Source organism: Capra hircus, chromosome 17 (genome assembly GCF_001704415.2).
Source record: "Capra hircus breed San Clemente chromosome 17, ASM170441v1, whole genome shotgun sequence".
Classification (NCBI taxonomy): Eukaryota; Metazoa; Chordata; class Mammalia; order Artiodactyla; family Bovidae; genus Capra; species Capra hircus.
In genome coordinates, this window is record NC_030824.1 from 28,965,622 (window position 1) to 28,989,804 (window position 24,183).

The 24,183-nt window shown below is 39.3% G+C and overlaps 1 protein-coding gene across 1 annotated transcript in view; it reads left to right on the plus strand.

The window, feature by feature from the left end:
* Nucleotides 227–24,183, plus strand: part of GLRB (glycine receptor beta) — a 113,132-nt gene continuing 89,175 nt past the window's right edge. The window contains exons 1-2 of the mRNA XM_018061476.1: nucleotides 227–445; nucleotides 2,188–2,338. Coding sequence (XP_017916965.1) covers nucleotides 2,217–2,338 — 122 coding nt within the window. The 5' untranslated portion in view covers nucleotides 227–445; nucleotides 2,188–2,216. The remainder of the gene's footprint in view (nucleotides 446–2,187; nucleotides 2,339–24,183) is intronic.

A 24,183-nucleotide genomic window follows, 5' to 3' on the forward strand; every position in this document is an offset into this window, starting at 1 on the left:
GTTTTTTGTTGCTAGTGGTAAAAAAATAGACCCTAAAGGATTCCAGCTCCTTGAAAGGTTTTTCCTTTCGAAGTAACCCAGCTGTCCTCCGCGCCCTGTCCCCCACCCACCGCCCCCATCTCCTTTAGCCCCTCGTGAGGACTGCATTCCTCCCCTCAGAGGCCGGAAGGGGACACGCGCGCAGCCGGGACACCTCTGCAGTCCCGCCCGGCCCACCTCTCGCCACGCTCGGGCTGTGCCGCGGGCCCCGCAGCGCCCAGACCGCACCGGCGCGGACACCACGGCGCAGGCTCCTCGGCCGGAGCAGGCGCGTCAGCCCACCGCGGGAACGCGGGGACGGGGACGCGGGGACGGGGACGCGGCCGCTCCCCCCGCGGCCCCCCTCCCGCACCGGCGCGTCCGGCGGAGCGCGCGTCCTCCCGGGGCTGCGGGAGGGGCGCCTCAGGTAAGTCGGCTCCGGGAGAAGGGGCGGCGCGGGGGTCCAGGGATGCGCACCTCTGCGGCAAGGCCTGGCGGGGGCACCGGGCACTGCGGCGGCGGCGCGAGGAGGAGGGAGAAGAGGAGGAGGCGAGAGCATCCCTGGGGGTGGCGGCGAGCGCATCCCCGCGGGTCAGCGGTGTGGGTGTGCTCGGCTGGAGGGATGCTGGCAGCGGAGGATCAGAGGCGCAGTTGGCGTCCTTTGGTCTGGAGGGGTCCCTCAGTTCCTGTAGCCAGCCCCTTCGGAAGGTGGGGGGGTGGATAGAGAGAGACGGTGGAATTTCTCCACCCTCAGACCTCCAGGGCCTCTGGGCTCCTGGGCTCCTGGGGCTGAGTGGGCAAAGATGTGGGCACAGTACCTGCGGCCTTGGGCAAAGGTGTCTGCACCAGATGTCCCCCTAGGCTGGGGCGTGGGGGGAGGGGTCGGAAGTCTAGTGTTGCGAGTTGACTGAGGGCAGCTTGGGGGCCTGATAAGTCCCCTCTGTCGTGTCTTCAGGAGAAAGACCAGGGAGGAAGCCCTCACTGCTTGCTTAGGGACTGTGAAGAATAAATGTGGGAAAATAAGAGTTCCTAGGAAGAAGATAGGCGGAAAACATGCCACAGGAGAAGCAAAAATATGAGGAGTTGGGAATCAAGTTAATGTTGGGGAACAGGCCGGTCTCTTACTCGGCAGGAAACAAGGAAGGAGAAACAGTTTATGGTTTGGGAATGAAGGATGCGGCAGAGATTTAAATATTCCAGTGTTTAGAAGATACTTTAAGTTTTTATTATTGTTGTTGCATCAGATAGGCAAGAATGTAGTTCTCTTGGAGCATGAAAAATGTTATTAAAATATGGCTAAGAAGATTATTTGGAGGAATCTGACTATAGTTGCTAATTTATTTCTTGCAGTGTTGCCTAGAATTTCTAGAGTCAGAAATCATCTATTGAATGAGAAATGTTAGTACCATCTGAGTAGATCAGGAGAGCACTAACTTAAAATATTATGCACCTTCCTTTTTGGGTAAAAGGTAACTTGCAAATTTAATGTATGTAAAAATAACCCATGAATAGAGGGTGAAACTTTGATACTATTTTTTTCTTTTATTTCTGTCAGTCCTTTAATAATTAGAATTAACTTTTTCCTTGAGAATAATTTATATTGTTTTTGGAAAAATATACAAAAATCAAAGAACAGAAGAAATTTAAAAAATAAAACATAAATTTAAATGTACAAGCACAATCTTCACACCTTGTAAACATCTTTCCAGTTATCTTTCTAAGCATGTATTGATACACTCTGTAACTCAGTATTAATTTATAATTTTGTGAAACTATATAGTAGAAAATTTTACATACTTACTTTTTATTCCTCATGGTCTTATTTTCTATGAAGCAATTTTTAAACTAACTTTTACTATGAAACCATCACAGAGCGTCACAAAATATAAAGTAACATGCAGTTATTACAGAGATACAATTTACAGAGTTTTTCTTTCAAAGAAGAGAAAGAAGAATAGAAAATTTTACTGAGTATAATGTATTTAGTAAGCTTAAAATATGACAAAGCCTTCATGTTTGTGCATGTATGGAAGACAGATGTTTGCCAGGAGCAGTGAGAATGTGATGTACAAGCTCCCTGTCCATGGTAAAAACAGTCATAATCCTTAAAGAGTCATGTAATTGTCATTTGTCTCATGAATGTAAATATCTTCTTGTTCTTTCTTGTAGATCCATCTTCTGAAATTTAAATTTTCAAGATGAAGTTTTTATTGGCAGTGGCCTTTTTTATTTTAATTTCCTTGTGTATTGAAGAAGCCTACTCAAAAGAAAAGTCTTCAAAGAAAGGGAAGGGGAAAAAGAAGCAGTACCTATGTCCATCGTATGTCCTTCATGTCTTATATTCTTATACAGAGAGATGTTATTGCATTTTTATCAAAGTAAAGTGGTTTACTGAAACACGTCATCGGGACTATTCCAATCAGAATATGTACCCATTCGTTTCATAGGTAGAAAGTGACAGAGTGAGGAAGGCTTTAGTGTGTGAAAGCTAGTTCTCAGCTTTCAGATGAAGCTAGTAGAGTTTTATCAAGTTTGTTCATGCCCTGGACTTATATAATTTTACACATCTTTTATAAAAGTAGGAAAGAAGTTATTTCTTTCTTACCATGAATTCTTTGGATACTGAGATTATGTGTTTTGAGCAAGTACCAGTTCAAAAAGTTGACTTTTTAAAAACCACTTCTAAAAATGAATATTCATTAAAAAATCAGATACCTGGAACTATAATTTTAAGGTCTATTTAATTCATATTAATGCATGGCAAGAGAAAATTCACATGGTAGATCAGTTTTCCATTTCAGTGTATTTTTTTTTTTTTTGGTAAAAGATTTATAGTAGGAAAGTAGGATATTTCTCAGAAAATGTCATTAATTTTAAAGTTACTTATAAAAAAAAATCTAAGCCCAATTCCCACTCCCTCCCCACTCAGAAAAAAACCAGCAAGGTTTTGTGGTTTGGATTCCATTTTGTAAAATAAAGAGTTAATATTATTGGTGAATAATAGTATATATATAAATAACTGTCACAAAATATGCGCTTTTAGGTAGTAATGTTACAATGTGTGCAGTTATCTGGAATAAAAATTAATTTGCTGATACTGATTATTTTTACATTAAGATTTCTTAAGTGCCATATTGATCTAGGGTAACGTTATTCCAGCATCATCATTATTTAAATATAGACTGTATAGTTTCATAGATGTTCCATAAAAATTTTTAAGGTACATTTTAGGAAGTGTATTTTTTAAAGAAAATATATTGGAGTTTGTATTCAGGGTGGATGTTTGTATGAATATGTGAGACAGAAGTTCTGGGGCTGGTATGGTGACCCACATAAAGCCTTATTGTGCATAAATCTCTCTTGTTAAGCAGTACCTCCTGGTTTACAACTATAACAATTCTGCTTATTCCAGTTTACACAGTCTGATGTCAGGCCAGGTTCTGGGTGTGACAGGATGGCCCCAACTGCCTGGCTGAGTGTGACCTCCTGCCTCTGTCACTCAGCTTCACTGATACAGTTTTTGTGCAGCAGCTGGGAGATGAGCATTTTAGGGAACTGGACATGGTCAGGCCTTACTCTTCCCAAGCAAAAGGACACATTGTCTTGTTTTGGATCTTCTTTATATTAACCTTTTATTTGATAAATCATAGCATATTGACATGAACTGTTGCATTTGTCTTATAGTCCTAGTGATTCGGTTTATGCAGTCAAGTCATCTGTGATTACTGAGGAAGCTGATAGGAATCCTGTCTCCCTGCCCTTCTCCCACCCAGTCCCCCATCAAATGTCATGAACCAGAGTTCTGAATGTGGCAACTGCAAGCCTTATAACTATCACGTATCTTATAAGAGTCTTTTAGAGGGCATCCTGATAGCATAGCTGGTAAAGAATCTGCTTGCAGGAGACCCTGTTCGATTCCTGGGTTGGGAAGATCCCCTGGAGAAGGGAATGGCTACCCACTCCAGTATTCTGTCCTGGAGAATTCCATGGACAGAAGAGCCTGGTAGGCTGCAGTCCATGGGGTCACAAAGAGTTGGACACAACTGAACGACTTTCACACTTACCCTTTCCCACAATTATTCTATTGCCTAGGGCTTCCCTGTTGGCTCAGATGGTAAAGAATTTTCCTGCAGTTCAGGAGACCCAGGTTGGATCCCTGGGTTGGGAAGATCTCTTGGAAAAGGGAATGGCTACCCACTCCAGTATTCTTCCTAGAGAATTCCATGGACAGGGCAGCCTGGTGGGCTACAGTCCCTGGGGTCGCAAAGAGTTGGACAAGACAGAATGACTGAACACACACATATGAACTGACTTGTATATGCTTAGGGTGTCTACCATTAAGACAGATTTTTAAAGTTAAATCTGATAAAGAGTGAAACTCCGAAGGTTCTCTTTGGCACATATTGGTGATCTCTAAGTGGAAGGCCCAATATATACCTGGTAAGCCCATATCACAGTATTTTAGATATGTTGAGAAATCTATCTCAACCACAGTAGTCAAATTTTGATTATATTACTTCCTTTTGTGTAATAATAATGAGACTAAATAAAACTTATTAACAGCGGCCATAGCAATGCTACCCCAAATCCAACTTATTAAAAAGTAGATGTACTTTGGAGAGTTAGACTAGTATAATTTTTCTTTGAGCATTTTATAAGGAATTTTGATTTTAAGTGATCACTAAACCTCTGAAGGGAGAAGGCAATGGCACCCCACTCCAGTACTCTTGCCTGGAAAATCCCATGGATGGGGGAGCCTGGTAGGCCACAGTCCATGAGGTTGCTAAGAGTCAGACACGACTGAGCGACTTCACTTTGACTTTTCACTTTCATGCATTGGAGAAGGAAATGGCAACCCACTCCAGTATCCTTGCCTGGAGAATCCCAGGAACGAGGGAGCCTGGTGGGCTGCCGTCTATGGCATTGCACAGAGTCGTACACAACTGAATTGACTTAGCAGCAGCAAACCTCTGAAGACTAAGGTTTTTTTCTTTGAACATCCAGATTTGGAATCTCAGTTAACAATGGGCTGAGAAAGAATATGCAAGTTATTTGTATCTCATATGGTTCAGTTTGCCCATCTTGTATAAGTTGATTAAACATTAATCATCTTGATTAAGAGGAGTATTTGAGATCACAAAACCAAGAAGTCAGGTGGACTACTGTATACTCTTCAATATGGTGAAATTTGCCCAGTGATATTTTCATTTATTTAAACTATTTTTGGAATAGAGTTGAATAATGGAGTTGGATGGATAGACACAGTTAATGTGTTGTATTCATGTTGCAAACATGAGCAAAAACTTCCCATTTTACTCTTTTAACTTTTCCTTCCAAAGATGAGAAATAAGGGGGGAAATGTTTTTAAATGTAGAAAAAATAAAGAATTTAGGACCCTTCATATTCTAGGTCAGCGTGAAGCTTGAATCTTATGATAAACTTTTCCTGGCTTTTTATTATTTTTTTAACCTACATTGTTTTGAGAATCTTGGCTCACAAATTTATGCCATTATTCATTTTTTATGGTCTGTAATGAAAACAGCAGTACCAGGTTGACAAACTACCTGATAAATTTGAGTTAAAAATTTTCAAAAATTTAGTTTCTATTAATAAATATAAAATAAACTTAAAGTTAGAAAATATATTTTAGATTAAGTCCTTGGACACTGTTTAGCTTTCTCTTTTACAGGTTGAATTTTACATTGATGTTAATCTTTTGGTCTTATTTCCTATATATTCTGCTTTAGTGGTTGTGTCCAAATCACTGACTGTAACTCCATCCATTCACTATTAACTCCTCAGGCTCTGGTTTTAGCTCAGACCTCTCTTAGCTCAAGCCATACTCATACATCCAACTTTTCTATTAGTACCTAGTTATCCTGTCTTGATCTTAAAACTCAATTTAAAGTGATAAAAACCAAGTATTGAAACCCTCCCATCCTTTCCCAAAGTGCTGTTTCCATTTGCATTCTTTTCCATCCAAGCTCAGATCCTGAGGATTACCTGGGACCCTCTCTCTACCTTAGCTTCTCAAATCCAGTCAGTCATCACACAGACTCCAAGGTCAGAGTCTGCACAATGTTAGGAGTGTGTCAGTCACTGCCATCCCTATCATGCCCCTGCTTTCTCTCCACCTCTCACCTGTTTTGCCTGTATTAGTTCCTGGTATTAGTCTCTTTCCACTTTATTAGTCTCCTTGCTTCTTGTCCTTCATCAATTCCTACCCCACATCAACCCTAGCGTGTATTTTCTTCAATCTACTCAAGTTATTCCAATGCTTAGAGCCCTTTTAGGGATCCCATAGCCTCTAGAAAAAGTTCTCATTTCTTGGCACAGAACTCCTGCTGAACTGGCCTCTGACTCCCCCAGCTCTATCTCTCCATCCAACCCACACCCTTACTCAGGTGTCATATACACTTGATGTTTCAGACCTCTGAAATGTTCTTCCATTTTACCAAAATGCCAGAGGTTTCCTTCTTTCATTAACTTCTGACTCGGGGCTCTTATTCAAATCCACAGCTGCAAATACTACTTTTCACTGTTGACTTCTATATGTCCAGCCCAGATGTGTCTAGAGAGCACCACACCCACACAACCAACATTTAAATCTGACTGTTCTATAAGGACCTCAAACTCAATTCCACACAAACCTTTCTGTTTGCTCTGGGAGACCTTTCCTAAGCCTAACAATCTGATTTCTATAATCACACTCTGTTCCTTTGTGGTTCCCTAATTGCCTGTCCCGTTTATAAGGCTATCCGATGATATCGCCTGTAATTGTCTGCTTTCCCACTAGACTGTAAGCTCCTTGAGGGCAGCATCTTACTGCCTTAGTCACCAGAGATCAACATAATGCCAGGTACTAAACATACATGGAACAAACATTTGTTTAAAAAATGAATACAAACATCAGATCTTTGAATGACTTATGTCATTGTATCTAGATTTTGTTACAGTGCTGGAAAATAATATATAGATCTCTGTGGAATTTATTTAGACGTACAGTCTGAGTACTGGGAAAATTAGTTAACAACTAGGTAGCTAGTACAGCATTTCAACCTGCATGATGTTTCCTGATGAAAGTTTGGCGTCGTCATGTTAAACATGTTTACCAATGGCTAAAATAAGACTGTACAAGGGAAACACTCAAATGAAATAGATGGTGGATACGTGAGATAGAATTAAGATCTAATATGGTCTTGAATGTGCTTCCCTGGTGGCTCAGGGCTTAGAGCATCTGCCTGAAATTCGGGAGACCTGGGTTCGATCCCTGGGTCAGGAAAATCCCCTAGAGAAGGAAATGGCAACCCACTCCAGTATCCTTGCCTGGAGAATCCCATGGAGGGAGGAGCCTGGTGGGCTACAGTCCACAGGGTCGCAAAGAGTCAGACACGACTGAGCAACTTAACTTTCACTTTCACTTTTCATGGTCTTGAATGGCCAAAGTGAGGGGCTGAATCTAACAAAATTGAAGTATAAACTGCACTTTGTTTCAGAAAACATGTGTCCAAGTATATAGAATGGGGAAAGCATAGATTGACAGAGAGCAAATGGAAAAAATGTTAGATGCTATTAATAGTGTTTAAAAAAAAAAAGAAAGTGAAAGTGGCCCTGTTGTGTCTGGCTCTTTACGACCCCATGGACTGCAAGGCTCCTGTCTGTGTAATTCTAAGGCCAAAATACTGGAGTGGATAGCTGTTCCCTTCTCCAGGGGATCTTCCTGACTCTGGAATTGAACCAGGATCTCCTGCATTGCAGGCAAATTGTTTCCCTCCTGAGCTACCAGGGAAGCCCTATTTATAATATATTAATATTGTAACCAGTATATTAACAGGTAACCATGATACAGATGAAGCATTATGTAACATAATATAGTATAATAGAGAATAGTATATTAGAATATACATGATACAGATGAGTAACTATATACTTTCTTTCCATATCTTTCTCAGCTGTATATAACTATATTTAGTTACTTAAGAAAGAAATTAGTGTTAATATTTTACTAATTCTGTGTTAAGCATATTACTTCACTTAAAAGAATTCAGTTATTTAGAGCAGGTTTTACAGAGCTTTCTGTACTGTGATAGTTGGTACTTTCAGGGGAGAGAAATAAGAATAGCTGAGGTAATTACCATAATGTCATATTTGGAAGAGCTAAAAGAACTGAGGTATTTGACAGTTGTCTTTAATTTTTTGAAAAATTGTGATTTAGATGAGAAAGTCTTTGCTGCTTGACACCAATAGTTAAAACAAGGACTAATGAGTAGAAGACACGAGGAGGGATATTTTTGGCTCCAAATTAGGAAGAATTTTCTGATAGCAGTCTGCCAGATATAATTGCCTAGGCAGGGAGATAGTGGAGTTCCCAGTGACTCCAAGCACTCAGCCATGGGGATAATCGCTTGGCGGCATATTTTATAGAAAGTTTGGGTGTTGAATAGGTGGTTAGGCCAGATGGCAATATTTATGGACATTTCAGTTTGTGAGATTTTAAAGATTCTTTGATTCTAATATATTGTATGTGATGATAGCCTTATGACTATCCAACAGTAGAATGATACAGAATCATCTTTTAAAAATTTTATCTCCATCCAGACTTAAATAGATCAGCTGCTATTTTTGGTGCATTGTCTTGGAAAGCTCTACCATATAAAATAAATATATCTTGGTCTAATAATAAGAATTTAACAACTTTCAGTGATAGCATTTCTTCTTGAAATTTCATGAGTAATCAGATATTTTTTAGTATCTTTTAAAACCACACAATCTTTTTTTCTGGAATAAGCGTGTTAAGCTACTATTAATTTCAAGAAATAGTCATTGACAGATGACAAATATAAATTATCTAATGAATGCCTGCCATAATTGATATGCAGGAGGCATAGATTTATATTTATATCTCTATTGTATATGAAACCAGAACTTTCTAAAATATACTTACAGAATTTTTGATTGAATAAGCAAAAGCAAAACAAAATAGAACTATCACAACCAAAACCAAAACATAATTTATCATGTTTATTTGTGCTCATGGCAGACATAATAACACTTTTTAATACTGAATTTGGCCAGATCATAACCTTTTGGTACATATTACCTTTTTCTGCATCACTGAGTTAGGGAACCTTCTACTGTTAATGAAGGACTGTTTGAATTTCACCTGCTCACTCACTGATAGGTGTAACTAATATGCTTGCAAGCTATGTTTGAAATCTCCTTTCTCAGGCTTCCCTGATAGCTCAGTTGATAAAGAATCTGCCTGCAGTGCAGGAGACCTGGATTCAGTCCCTGAGTTGGAAAGATCCCCTGGAGAAGGGAAAGGCTACTCACTCCAGTATTCTGACCTGGAGAATTCCATGGACTGTATGGTCTATGGGACCGCAAAGAGTTGGACATGACTGAGAGACTTTCACTTCTCCCATTTTGGGCCCATATTCTATGTTAGGTGTGAAGAAGCTGTATAAGAAGCCCTTACTTGATACTTGATGAGGCAATGGCACCCCACTCCAGTACTCTTGTCTGGAAAATCCCATGGACGGGGGAGCCTGGTAGGCTGTAGTCCATGGCGTCCCTAAGAGTCGGACACGACTGAGCGACTTCACTTTCACTTTTCACTTTCATGCATTGGAAGAGGAAATGGAAACCCACTCCAGTGTTCTTGCCTGGAGAATCCCAGGGATGGTGAAGCCTGATGGGCTGCCATCTATGGGGTCGCACAGAGTCGGACACTACTGAAGCGACTTAGCAGCAGCAGCAGCTGTTATTTCTGAGTGTGTGGTCATGTTTGCATGTATTTATCTTCTTAATGATCTTTCTGTCAAACTGTTGGTGCATGCATGCTCAGTCATCTCCTACTCTTTGCAAATCTATGGACTGTAGCCCACGAGGCTCCTCTGTCCCTGGGATTCTCCAGGCAAGAATACTGGAGTGGGTTACCATTTCCTCCTCCAGGGGATCTTCTTGACCTAGGGATTCTATCTCCTATGTCTCCTGCATTAGCAGGCAGATTATTTACCACTGAGCCACCTGGGAAGCTCTCTTACTGTTGGCACTCTAGCTTTAAAATCATGGCATAAAGATTTGTGGTTCTCTCTGTGTGTAATGGGAAACAATATGACTTATTTTTACCAGTTTGTTCACAGTCTGAGAAAGTTGTGTGTGTATAAATGTGTTCGAGAATTTTTTGTCTCCTTGAGAGAGCTGTCGTACCATTTAATGACAGCATCTGTATACAACAGTTCTGTGTAGTAAGGAGGGTTGGATTACTGTGAATGATTAAAGCCATCATGTGTTTTCTAAATAATGTTAGCCGTTTTCTTCCTATTCTGATTTTTTTGCCTACTATAAAGTAGGACTTCCCTGGTGGCCCAGACGGTAAAGTGTCTGTCTACAATGCAGGAGACCTGGGTTCAATCCCTGGGTTGGGAAGATCCCCTGGAGAAGGAAATGGCAATCCACTCCAGGACTATTGCCTGGAAAATCCCATGGACAGAGGAGCCTAGTAGGCTACAGTCCTTGGGGTCGCAAAGAGTCGGACATGACTGAGCGACTTCACTTTCGCTTTTTGTGCATTAATAGTAATTAATTCTATTAATATAATGGGTTGATTTTTCAACTACCTAATGGGAATGTTCAAGAAAAATACATTGGCAAGAAAAATGGAATGCTGGAGAGCCTGTACAATGGATGCAATTGAAAATTGCCTATATTATTATCACTATAACGAAGTAGAGCAAATTTTTCATCGATGGGCAGTTATGTATTTTCTTACTAGCCATTGAACAGTTCTAATTTAATGACATGCTATTAATTTTCAGTCAGTTGAATTAATGATCTTCCTTTTACAAATAATTCCCTAGGTTTTAAAATAAGCTTCTTCGTTATTTCAGTTATTTGGGCATGAAGCTTAAATGCAACCTGTTTTCTCTTAAAGTGATCTCCTATATCTGTCCTATTCATTGCATCTGTGCTTACCATCATGTTCAACATATCTGCTACAATAGCTTCATACTTATTTACTGTATTTTTTGTCTGCTCATTGTTATTCGCCTTATATATTTTTTCCATTTTCATCTTGTTAATCTAATGTTCAAGACCCACAATGTTGTCTTATTCTTTGATGGATCCAGGGCAGACTCTTCATTATGACTTTGAAAGGCCTCTCTGATTCACATGCAGAACTTTGCATGAAACTACTCGCTTATCTCAGAAGGGCCAGTCTGTCATTATGCCAGTCTGCCACTTATGCTTAGACAGGCGTTTGGTGAGGATGACAGTTCAGTTCAGTTCAGTCGCTCAGTCGTGTCGGACTCTGTGCGACCCCATGCATTGCAGCACGCCAGGCCTCCCTGTCCATCACCAACTCCCGGAGTTCACTCAGACTCACGTCCATCGAGTCCGTGATGCCATCCAGCCATCTCATCCTCGGTCGTCCCCTTCTCCTCCTGCCCCCAATCCCTCCCAGCATCAGAGTCTTTTCCAATGAGTCAACTCTTCGCATGAGGTGGCCAGAGTACTGGAGCTTCAGCTTTAGCATCATTCCCTCCAAAGAAATCCCAGGACTGATCTCCTTCAGAATGGACTGGTTGGATCCCCTTGTAGTCCAAGGGATGACAACTTCCTGCTTAATCTATGCGGTCCTTCCAGGCACATCTCAGCTATTACCTTGCTTTATGAAATTAAAAATATATATATTTTATTTTGGAGTATAGTTGATTAACAATGTTGTGTTAGTTTCAGGTGTACAGCAAAGTGACTTAGACATATGTATGTGTATGTGTTTTATATATGTATATATATAATATATTCCTTTTCAAATTATTTTCCCATTTATTACTACAGAATATTGAGTATAGTTCTCTGTGCTATACATGAGGTCCTTGTTTATTTTATATATAATAGTATTTGTTAATATCAAACTCCCAATTTATCTCTCCTCCTACCTTTCCTCTGGGTAACCATGTTTGTTTCCTATGTCTATGAGTGTGTTTCTGTTTTGTAAATAAGTTCATCATATTACCTTGCCTAATGAAACTTGTAAAATGATTAGAAATTTCCATTGAGAAAAATATTAATACAAATTAATAGCATGCTGAAGTTGTTAATAAACTGAGTTCTTAGACCTTGATGGAAATACAGTGTTTAGATAGAAAAGAATGTTAATTTCCTGGCAGGTATATCATAACTGGAACCTTGTGTGGAATTCTGGCTGCTATTGTTTATGAGGGTTGGATTTACATGAGAATTTCTTCCAAGAACCATGATCAGGGTTTGCTGGAACATGAAAGTCTGTGGTTTGATCGATTGTACTCTGAGTTGTTTTCTTTAAGAATAGATGAGGAGTTTGTATTTAGACCTCAAGTTACAGAACCAAGACCAGAGAGAGAAACATAGAAGAAGACATTTCAGTTTTATAGTTTAGGATATAACTATCCAAAGAAAAAATGAATTTCCTTGGGTGGTTCTTTGCCACCAGAGTGATCAACATGCTTGACTAGGGACAACACTCAGACCAAGCGTCACTGGGAAGCTTGATTAGACTTTATGAATATAGTATTGTAAAGTAAAATAAAGTAAAAATAAAAATAAAAATAAACTAAAATTAAGCTTCTTCTTGACCTCTTAGAATCCTTTTTGTTTATGTTGTATGTTTTGACAGTTGATTAGATTTAATATTATTACTCTTTATATGATAGCTTCTATTTTCTGACTGAAATGTTTATATTAACTCTAGCTAAATTACAAATACTTGAGATGAGATGTGCACTCTCTCCACTTTCATTATAGTATATACACTTTAACTTAGGAAGCATAAATGAAGCTCTTATGCAAAGAATTTTGATGTAGGCAGAATATATATATATTTAAATATGTATATACTTTATGAAAGTGTATGTGTGTATATGAATAGTTTCTCTAGTTTCTTATATAGAATATAGATATGAATATGTAGTTTCATATGAAATTATATATAGAATTTCATAAATTATATAGTTTCATATTCTGCCTACTTCAGAGTTCTTTGTATTTGAGCTCTGTTTGTATTAATACTTAATAAAATGGAATCAGACAGGTGATGGAGTATATAGAAAAATCATAAGTTAATCATAAATTAATTCAGCGGCTCCCTGGGGCCCTATTTAGAGACCAGCTTGGAACATGTGCCATTTAAATTCCCTCTCTATTTCTGTTTAATCTTGATGGGATGAACACTGTAATTGGAGAGAAGGAGCACTGCTGTATCTCAGAACGGTTGCTGATGGGCTTTATAATTTTCAGTAAGTCATTTAATTTATCTTGGTATCAATTTTCTCATTGCATGGTGAAACAGTTTATCTCAGTAGTCTCCTCATTTCATTTATTTATTCCAGTTCTATCTATTATGATACAATCCTGTTTTATTTATGATTGTTTTGGTACCTTAATATTCAGGGCTATTTTTTTTGTCACAATCTTTTTGTTTTCTGATTTAGAACCAATCAAGCCTAAAAAATGGAAAGAGAATATACAAAATTCTATTTCTTAAGCAAGTTAATTACTAAGGGATATGATTGCAGATTTGACTTAGCAAAATATAGGTATGTAACTGTCCTTCCAAATCAAAGAATGGCATGTGTCCAAGGTGAATAATCAGTGTTCTTAGCTCTATAACGCTTTTTTAAATTTTTTTAATTTTACTTTATTTTACTTTACAATACTGTATTGGTTTTGCCATACATCAACATGAATCCGCCACGGGTGTACACGTGTTCCCAATCCTGAACCCCCCTCCCACCTCCCTCCCCATACCATCCCTCTGGGTCATCCCAGTGCACCAGCCCCAAGCATCATGTATCCTGCATCGAACCTAGACTGGCGGTTCGTTTCTTATATGATATTATACATGTTTCAATGCCATTCTCCCAAATCATCCCACCCTCTCCCTCTCCCACAGAGTCCAAAAGACTGTTCTATACATCTGTGTTTCTTTTGCTGTCTCGCATACAGGGTTATCGTGACCATCTTTCTAAATTCCATATATATGTGTTAATATACTGTATTGGTGTTTTTCTTTCTGGCTTACTTCTCTCTGTATAAATCGGCCCCAGTTTCATCCACCTCATTAGAACGGATTCAAATGTATTCTTTTTAATGGCTGAGTGATACCAATTAGCTCTATAGTTCTTTACAAGTTATAATTATCAAAATGTGGAATTTGACTCACAAACTTATGCCTCGTGTTTGCTTTTTGTTTCTTTTGGGGTTGAATGCTTTCTGTAATGCAGTACAGGAAGCAGTAGCTTTGCAAAAGTTTCCTGTATTCTCCCTACGCTACTGCCTGAGAAAGGCACATCACTGCTGTCCTCCTGAGAACAGAGAACTCTTCATAAATGAGTTCTTCTGGCCCCAACATTTTTATGGAAATTTACATGTAGAATTCATAAAGCAAATTATTCAAATTTATGTACATATAAATAGCTCCTCTGAGAGATGATGTAAATAGGAAATTACATTTCTCAGAGCTCTGATTGGAATAATAGCAAAACACCGATTAAATCACTAATAGACTCTGTTAAAGAATGTGAAATATCTGACCTGTATGAGTCCTCCTATGAGAAGACAGTGGTAGAAATCCATGATGATTCAGGATTCAGGGAAGTTTAGGACTCTGAGCCTGAGAGCAACCAAATAGAATAGGCCCACCTTTAGTGAGTGGATTTGCAGCCTTCTGTGCATCACTGTTCAGCCCTGAGTTACACTGTGAACCTTGCGGCTGAGACACCCCCAAGGTCTTATTGCAACATTCTTTGATATCTCCTAGAGGTTCCAAACTTATTTGATTAGAATGTCTATAATGTTTTTATTTCATTTTCCAAATGTTGCTTGGAATCTCCGTTGGTTTGTTTTGTGTGTTGATCTCGCCTTTTCTGGGTCTTCATTGCGGGGCCTCCACATTTACTTGGCTCTTAGTGGCTCCATTGTTCTCTTTTCCTAACAGCGGTTTCAGTCCTTGATCAACAGCCCTTTCAGTCCTTGCCTACAGTGTGAACTTCAACATTAAAGGAAAAGAAAAAATAGAAGCCACTGGACAGTTGCTCCCCGAACCCCTCCTTCTTCCCTCCAAAGCTGCCCATGCCATCATCCTTTCTCTTCTTGCCTCCTGACCTAGAGGAAGGGTCTTGGATTCCACCCCCCACGCCTCTGAGACTTCCCCATCATTGCACTCGGCTCTACCACGTGTCATCATCTTCTCTTCTTCGACTCTTTTTTCCAAGGGCTTAAAAATACGCTGAAGTTTCGCCTACCTGAAAAAGTGTGTAATTTTTTTTTAACTTTTAATTTTTGTTTGGGTATAGCCAATTAACAATATCATGATATTTTCAGGTGAAAAGCAAAGGGGCTTAATCATACATATACATGTGTCCATTCTCCCCCTGAACTCCCCTCCCGTCCAGACTACCACATAACACTGAGCAGAGTTCCTTGTGCTATACAGTAGATCCTTATTCACTATCCATTTAAAATATTAAAAGTGAGTAGTTTTTATATTCCTGTTTCATCAGCTTTGTTTCTTGCCCTATGTTCATTGTCACGCTTCTTAAACTGACAGCCCACAGCAGCCTCTACTTTCTCAGCTCTGTTGTTGACTTGCCCACTCCAACTCTTTGCAACCTCATGGATGGAAGCACACCAGGTCTCTCTGGCCTCACCATCTCCCAGAGTTTGCCCAAGTTCATGTCCATTGCATTGGTGATGCTGCCCAGCCATCTAATGATCTGATGCCCTCTTCTCCTTCTGCTCTCAATCTTTCTCAGCTTTAGGGACTTTTCCAATCAGTCACCTCTTTGCATTTGGTGATCAAAATACTGGAACTTCAGCTTTAGCATCAGTCCTTCCAATGAGAGTCCAATTTAACCCTTAAGATTAACTGGTTTGATCTCCTTGCTGTCCAGGGGACTCATGACTCTTCTCCAGCACCACTTTGGCATTCTGCCTTCTTTATGATTCAGCTCTCATAGCCGTATGTGACTGCTGGGGAGACTATAGCCTTGACTATATGGTTGGTTCATTGTTGGCGGAGTAAAGTCTCTGCTTTTCAACACACTGTCTAGCTTTGTCACAGCTTTCCTGCCAAGAAGCAATCGTCTTCTGATTTCATGGCTGCAGTCACCATCTGCAATAATTTTAGAACCAAGAAGAGGAAATCTGTCGCTCCATCCACCTTTTCTCCTTCTATTTGCCATGAAGTAATGGGGCCAGGTGCCATCATCTTAGCTTTTTTACTATTTAGTCTTAAGCTAGCTCTTTCACTCTCCTCCTTCATCTTCATCACAAGGCGCTTTTGTTCCTCTTCACCTTCTGGCATTAAAGTGGTATCATCTGCATATCTTGATCTGTTCAGCATCTACTAGGTCTTTACCATTTATGTCCTTTATTGTGCCCATCTTTGGGCAAAATGTTCCCTTGATATTTCCAATTTTCCTGAAGAGATCTCTAGTATCTCCCCTTCTGTTGTTTTCTTCTAATTTTATACACTGTTCATGGAAGAAGGCCTTCTTGTCTCTCCATGCTGTTCTTTAGAAATCTGCATTTAGTTGGGCACACCTTTCCCTTTCTCCCTTGCTTTTCACTCTTCTTCTTTCTTCAGCTATTTGTAAGGCCTCCTCAGATAACCACTTTGCCTTCTTGCTTTTCTTTTTCTCTGGGATGGTTTTGTTTACTACTTCCTGTACAGTATTACAGAGCTCCATTCATAGTTTTTCGGGCACACTTTCTCCAAGTTCTAATCCCTTGAATCTATTCGTTACCTCCACTGCATATTTATAGGGGATTTAACTTAAGTCATATCTAGCTGGCATAGTGATTTTCCCTGCTTTCTTTAGTTTAAGCCTGAATTTTGCTATGAGAAGCTGATGATCTGAGCCACAGTCAGCTCCAGGTCTTGTTTTTGCTAATTGTATACAGCTTTTCCATTTTTGGCTACAAAGAATGTAATCAATTTGATTTTGATATTAACCATTTGGTGATGTCCACATGTAAAGTTGTCTCTTGTGTTGTTGAAAAAAGGTATTTGCTATGACCAATGGCTTCTCTTGGCAGAATTCAGTTAGCCTCTGCCCTGATTCATTTTGTTCTCCAAGGCCAAACTTGTCTGTTACTTCAGGTATCTTTTGAGTTCCTACTGTTGCGCTCCAGTCTCCAATGATGAATAGAATATCTTTTTTTTTTTTTTAATTTGGTGTTAGTTCTAGGACGTCTTCTAGGTCTTCATAGAACTAATGAATTTCAGCTTCTTTGGCATCAGTGATAGGGACATAGACTTGGCTTACTCTGATGTTGAATGGCTCGCCTTGGAAATGAACTGAGATCATTCTGTTATTTTTCAGGTTGCACACAAGTACTGTATTTTATACTCTTTTGTTGATTATGAAGGCTACTCCATTTCTTTTATGGGATTCTCGCCCACTATATATTCTATATATATACTACTGTACTATATGCTATTTCCCTGATGGCTCAGGATAAAGTGTCTGCCTGGAATACAGGAGACTTGGGTTTGATCACTGGGTTGGGAAGATCCCTGGAGAAGGAAATGGCAACCCACTCCAGTACTCTTGCCTGGAGAATCCCATGGAGAGAGGAGCCTGGAGGGCTACAATCCACAGGGTCGCAAAGAGTCGGACACGACTGAGTGACTTCACTTCACTTCATACTATATACTATACTATATAGAATATATGCTACTATATTCTATATAGTAGATATAATGGTCATCTGAAATAAATTCATCCAATCCCATCCATTTTAGTTCATTGACTCCCAAGATTTTGATGTTTATTCTTACCATCTCCTGTTTGACCACATCCAATTCACCTTGATTCAGTAACCTAACATTCCAGGTTCATATGCAATACTGTTCTTTGCAGCATCAGATTTGACTTTCATCACCAGAAATCCTCAAGTGAGCATCGTCTCCGCTTTGGCCCAGCCACTTCATTCTTTCTGGGGCTATTAGTAGTTCTCCTCCATTCTTCCCCAGTAGCATATTGGACACCTTCCAACCTGGGAAGTTGCCGTATCTTTCATTGTCATATCTTTGTCCTTTCATACAGTTTATGAGGTTCTCATGGCAAGTATACCGGGGTGGTTTGCCGTTCCCTCCTTCAGTGGATCACGTTTCGTCAGAACTCTCCACTATGACCCATCCACCTTGGCATGCCTCATAGCTTCATCAAATTACACAAGCCCTTAGCCACAACAAAGCAGTGATCCATGAAGGGGGATCACTGAGATCATTCTCAGTTCTAATTCACTATTTTTTCCTTTTTTTACTTGAATTCCTTTAAATTACAAAAGCTGGACATTACTGTTGTAACAAAGGAAGCAATGCAACCTCAGTAATTCTCCCATTCACGTTGACTCCTGTCACCATTCTCTTTTTTCCTTAATTTATTTATTCATTATTTACTTATTTGTTGTTGTGTGTGAACTTTCTCTAATTGCTTCCTGGTGGCTCAGAGGTTAAAGTGTCTGCCTGCAATGTGGGAGACCTGAGTTCAATCCCTGGGTCAGGAAGATCCCCTGGAAAAGGAAATGGCAACCCACTCCATTATTCTTGACTGGAGAATCCCATGGACGGAGGAGCCTGGTGGGCTAACGTCCACAGGGTTGCAAAGAGTCGGGCACGACTGAACGACTTCACTTTCACTTTCTCTAATTGCAGGGAACAGGGACTAATCTAGTTTCAGTGCTTAGGTTTCTTATTGGGGTGACTTGTTGCAGAACAAGGGCTCTAGGGCGAGGGCTCAGTAGCTGTGGCACACGGGCTTCATTGCCTCGTGGCAAGAGGAATCTTCCTGGACTAGGGATTGAACCCATGACCCCTACACTGGCAGGTGGATTCTCAGCCACTGGACCACCAGGGAAGTCCAGCCATTCTGTTTTTTGATGAAGATATTCATTTTGTCCCTTTAAAGAAAATATGCTAAATTTGTTTTGAGACCTTATAATATTTGATAAGGACTAATGTTTGTCTTCTGTGTCCTGAAATGACCATGTCCCCCACCAGTCCCAATTTGCCTTCCAGCATGTATCTGGTTAGACACCTTCCCTGGCTATTCCTTTATGTCTGTCAAGAAATAGTGGATTTTACCAGATATCCATATCCTCAGTGCTGCTAGAGGTTCATCCTTGGTCCTTTTATTTTCTTAGCACGTTCCTCCTAAGTTCTACTTGTATCTGTGGGTTATGCATACATCCTTATCTCCAGGTGTAGTTATTCTTGTGAATTCCAGTTAATTATGTGTAACTTCCTCTGGATCTCAGAGTTAATGTATCAAGCTGGCTCTGCTCTCAACCTTCCTTAGCTTTGCACCTGGCCTTTCATGAGAAAGGGCTTAAATATCTTCCATTCTGTCCCAGGCATTCACCTTAATCATCTCATCTTTATTAATGTGGATATTAATGTGGACAGATATTAATGTGGAATTAATTGAATTGATACAGAAGAGGAAGAATGGGATTGAAATTCAGAAAAATGGGGTTCTAGTTCACTCTGTCACTAACTTTCTTTGTGTCCTCAGATAAGTTGCTGTGGACCTTAATAGTCTTGATCTGTAAAATGAAAGAACTGCCAAAAGAATTAATGAATTTTTCATAGTCAATGGAAGAGAAGTTTGCTCTGGAGGTTTAATAGGTGGGAACAACGTTGTCTTGAGTACAAAGAGACTATTCTGGGATGGATCACTTAATACATTTGTGACCTTTCTTTTGACCCACCTGTGCTCAGTTCTCTTATCTGTAAAATAGAAATGATGAACTGGTTTACAGTGTTTATCTGACAATATAATTTGGCATTGTGTATGAAATTATCTTTTGAACCCTAAACATTCTGTAAAGTGGACTGCCTGTGTTTGTGATATTGAGTTTCTTTGAAAGAGCTCAAAGGGGTTTTGCATATGTTACATGATTCTAGCTGTTATTCTTCTATTGTGACTTAAGCTAATTTTTAGAGACAGAAAACCTAATTTTACAGCTAAACAATACCTGTGTCACTTTATTGCACATATTCTCCTAACATTCAGGATTTTAGGACTGGGGTGAGTACAACACATGTCCCACCTATCTGTGCCAGGCCAGCACTGTGAGCTATGTGTGAGACTCAGAGCTGGGCAGATTCTCAGATGAGTTGATACAACAGGCAGTGCCACCCTCCCTTTACACATGAGCAACTTGTGGCATGTGTTTCTTAAGATCATAAGATTAGTCAGTGATATTCCAGTGATACTCTCTGGTGGGTATTGTGGCTCATTTTTTTGATCATTGGGTACATGTCATAGTTTATCCTGTTTATCTAGGAGATAAGAATGCTGGGGTCCCAGGAGGTAAGATTTTTTTTTTGCCAAGGGCATAGTCCTGGCCAGGAGCCAGAGGAGAACATAGACTTCTGATTTCCAGTCCAGGTCTTTCCATGAGCTTCCTTACCACCATGTTTGTGGTTTTTTAGTTGTTGCCCTCACCAGTAAGAACACTTTATCTTGATTTCACTTTGTATATTTTTAAGAAGCATTCATTAGGTTTATTGTAGGCTTTTCCTAAGACTTAACACTTATTGAAGTACTTTGTAAATAACAAGGGATGCATTCTTTGTAAATAACAGAATGTGACAAAATTGTTTGTGTGTTATTGTTTTTAAACATTTTTAAAGTGTAATTTGCATATAGAAAGTGCATTTATCTTAAGCACACAGCTTAAGTGTTCAGATGTAACTATGTAACCAGCACCTGGATTTGTAAATAGAATATTGTCAAGTTAGAAGCTGCTTATTGTCTGCCCATTTTTGAAATATGCTAAATGGAATAATCCTATAAATATATGTAAGATTGATCCATAGTGTTAAATGTAGCAAGAGTTCAACCATTTTTCATTGCTGCATAATAGTTCATGATAGAAATCACTGTCTTTTATTTTTCTCTCCTTTTTGTAGACATTTGTGTTGTTTCCAAATAGATAGACACACGCGTGCACACACACACACACAGCCTAATGAAGACTTTTATGGAGAATATATAAGAAACGTTTAGAAATCATTAGGAAAAAGGCAGACAGCATAATTGGATATGCCCAAATGATGGCAGCCAAAAGGCCAGAGCCGTATTTAAAAATGATCGACTGCATTACTCGTCAAGGAAATAGATTAAAATGCCAGTGGGACACTATTCTATCCTCAACAGAGTGGCTAAAGTGGAAGTGAAAGGGAAATACTAGATGTGCATAAGAATGTGAACAGGTACAATTTCATTCTCTGCTGGTGAAAGTCCACATAGGCAGCACCATTTGCTAAGCCACTTGGCAGTGTCTCCCGAAACTGAAAATACATACACCCTATGACTCAGGCATTCTATTCATATATATAGATACTGAGCAGAAACATGTATACATGTTTACCAAAATACAGAACAAAATGTTCATACAAGCACTGTTCGTAATTACCAGAAGTATAATTCATCTTTTTTAGCTTTGTCTATGCTTTTTTGATTCCAGAGGATTCAAAATTTTTCAGACTAAAATAATATTTAACATCACTCACGCTAGGTGACCAGAACTTTAGTAGTACTAAAATAGATTGAGTTGGTTAGAATAAGAATTGTATGAAAAAGGCAAAATTCACCTTTGAAGCTGTAATTAAAATATCCAAGATAAAGACAAACCCCTGTAAGTTATCCCTGGAATTATCATGCATCTTTTTGCTTAGCAAAATTAGATGTGTCTAGGCAGCTCTGAATTATCAATGAAATGGTAATAGTCTTATAGTTAACTCTAAATAAAAGGTACAATCATTAGTACTTTGAGTGCATTTATAATATTCTATTCTGGGATTTCAGAAATCTTAAGCAAACTTCCAACTTAGAGTAAATAGAAAATGATTTCTCTATGACTCATAACTGGCTTGCTGTTTCTAATTTTATTTTTTAAAAAGGGAATTGTTTAACTTATTCAATTACTCTTTTTTCTCTCTCTTTTTTTAAAATAGGAGTTTCTTTTCTTTCTTTTTTTTTTTTTTTAAGTAGGAGTTTAGTTGCTTTACAATGCTGTGTCAGTTTCTACTATACAGAAAAGTGGATCAACTGTATGTATACCTGTGTTCTTGTTTAGTCGCTAAGTGGTACCTGATTCTTTTGCAACTTCATGGCTGTAGCTGGCCAGACTCCTCTGCCCTTGAGATTTAATAGGCAAGAATACTGGAGTGTGTTGCCATTTCCTTCTCCAAGGATTCTTCCAACCCAGGGATCAAACCCACATCTCCTGCTTGGCAGGTGGATTCTTTACCACTGAGCCACTTGGGAAGCTCAGCAATCCCATACATATGTATGCCTATATCCTCTCTTTTTTTGGATTTCCTTCCCATTTAGGTCACCACAGAGTACTACGTAGAGTTCCCTGCGCTGTACAGTATGTTTTCACTCATAATCTATTTTATACATAGTAGTGTATATATGTCAGTCACAGTCTCCCAGTTCATCCCACCCTTTTGCCCTCACCCTTGGTATCCAAAGGTCCTCTATGTCTGTGTCCTCTATGTCTGTGTCTCTGTTTTTGCTTTGACATAAGTTCATCAGTACCGTTTTTCCTACGTTCTACGTATTGAGCTTCTTCACTGTGCACCTGTTAACCTTACCGTTTATTCTGTGCTAAGACACAGATTCAAGGCAAAATACTTTACATACATATAAGTTCCATACACAGCTATAAGAGTCAATATCTTCTGATGGCAGAACATAGCGGTATTTCTTCTAAGCCTCTGTTATAGAAGCACACAGGATCTGTAAAACCTGTGTAGGCATTAAGTGACCGTGCTGTGCAGTGGATTATGGGTGTGGTTCATCGTCCTGTTTCCCTGCATTCCAGGAGATTCGTTTACAGCATTTCAGATTGTTTTCTCTACACATATTTGTCTGTCTGTCTTTGGAGGCCTATTTCTAAGCAATATTGCTCAAATAACCTTTCAAAAGTGTGTAACTTTTTACAGGAAAACCTACTTGAATGGGAATATTAAAATAAGACTTCCTTGTGGATAGCAGAAAATAGCATTGATTACGACATGATTCTCTACTCTCTTTTACATGCTATTGTAAGCGCTTCACATCAGAAATGAAACATTTTTGAAATAGTTTTTATTAGCTCTTTATGTCAAAATGATCAATGGCTCATTCAATTATTAAGTATAATAGAGAATTTGTATTTAATTAAAAAAGCCAACTTATTAAAATTCTAATTGATAATGTTCATAATTCTTAAATCCTACCTCGTGTGAAAATTCTTAAATTTCTACTTTAAAGAGCCTGCATAGCTTATATCATATATTAATAATATCTGCCTATATTAATTCACAGTCACTTGTCACATTAGAAAGTCTTTTGTCCTCAGAGTGTGTCCTGCCAGAATCCAAAATAGACATGATAATTGATTGTTTGTTATTAAGGACCATATTAGTTAATTATATTTAATTATTAAGTAAATAGTACCTTTACTTATGTAACTTATATAAGTAATCTATAATTATATTTTCTTTTGGCAATAACCAGAGGAGGGGAGTTAAAAGTTAGCTCAGTATGTCCGGAATTTGAAGTAGGATTTTTTTCTGCATCAGTTTTAGTGAGGTTCCAAAGGCCAAGAACAAACATGCCTGCATCCTAGAGTTGGGAAACAGACCTCTGATGCAGTCATGTTCGTGGGACCTGCAGCCCACCATCTGCATCCATGGCCCAGCAGAGTTAGAATGGAGAAGACCAGTGGGAGAGCCTCTTTGGAGGAGATTGTGGAGGTGTTGTGGCAGTTCTCATGGTCCCCAGCAGATGGAGAGGATGCTTTTCCTTATCTAGGTGACTCCAGAGGCAGAGTCACCTGTGTCCCCCGAGTGGGGGGGCTCATGGCCACCTGGTCCCTGGACCCCATGGAAGTGAAGGGATGGCTGTAACTGTGGGTGGCAGACAGGAACAGACAGAAGAGGTTGCTGTGAGTGGAACTATGTTAACTATTTGTCAGGAGAAAGAAAGTTTGAGTCCTTCCTGCAACTCAGATGTGGTCCCAGGAGAGAGAGGAAGAAAGTGCAGTGTGAAATTAGCAGTAGAGGAGCTATGCCTGGAGGCCCAGGAGGGTTCTGAAATCCAGGCGTGCAGGCTA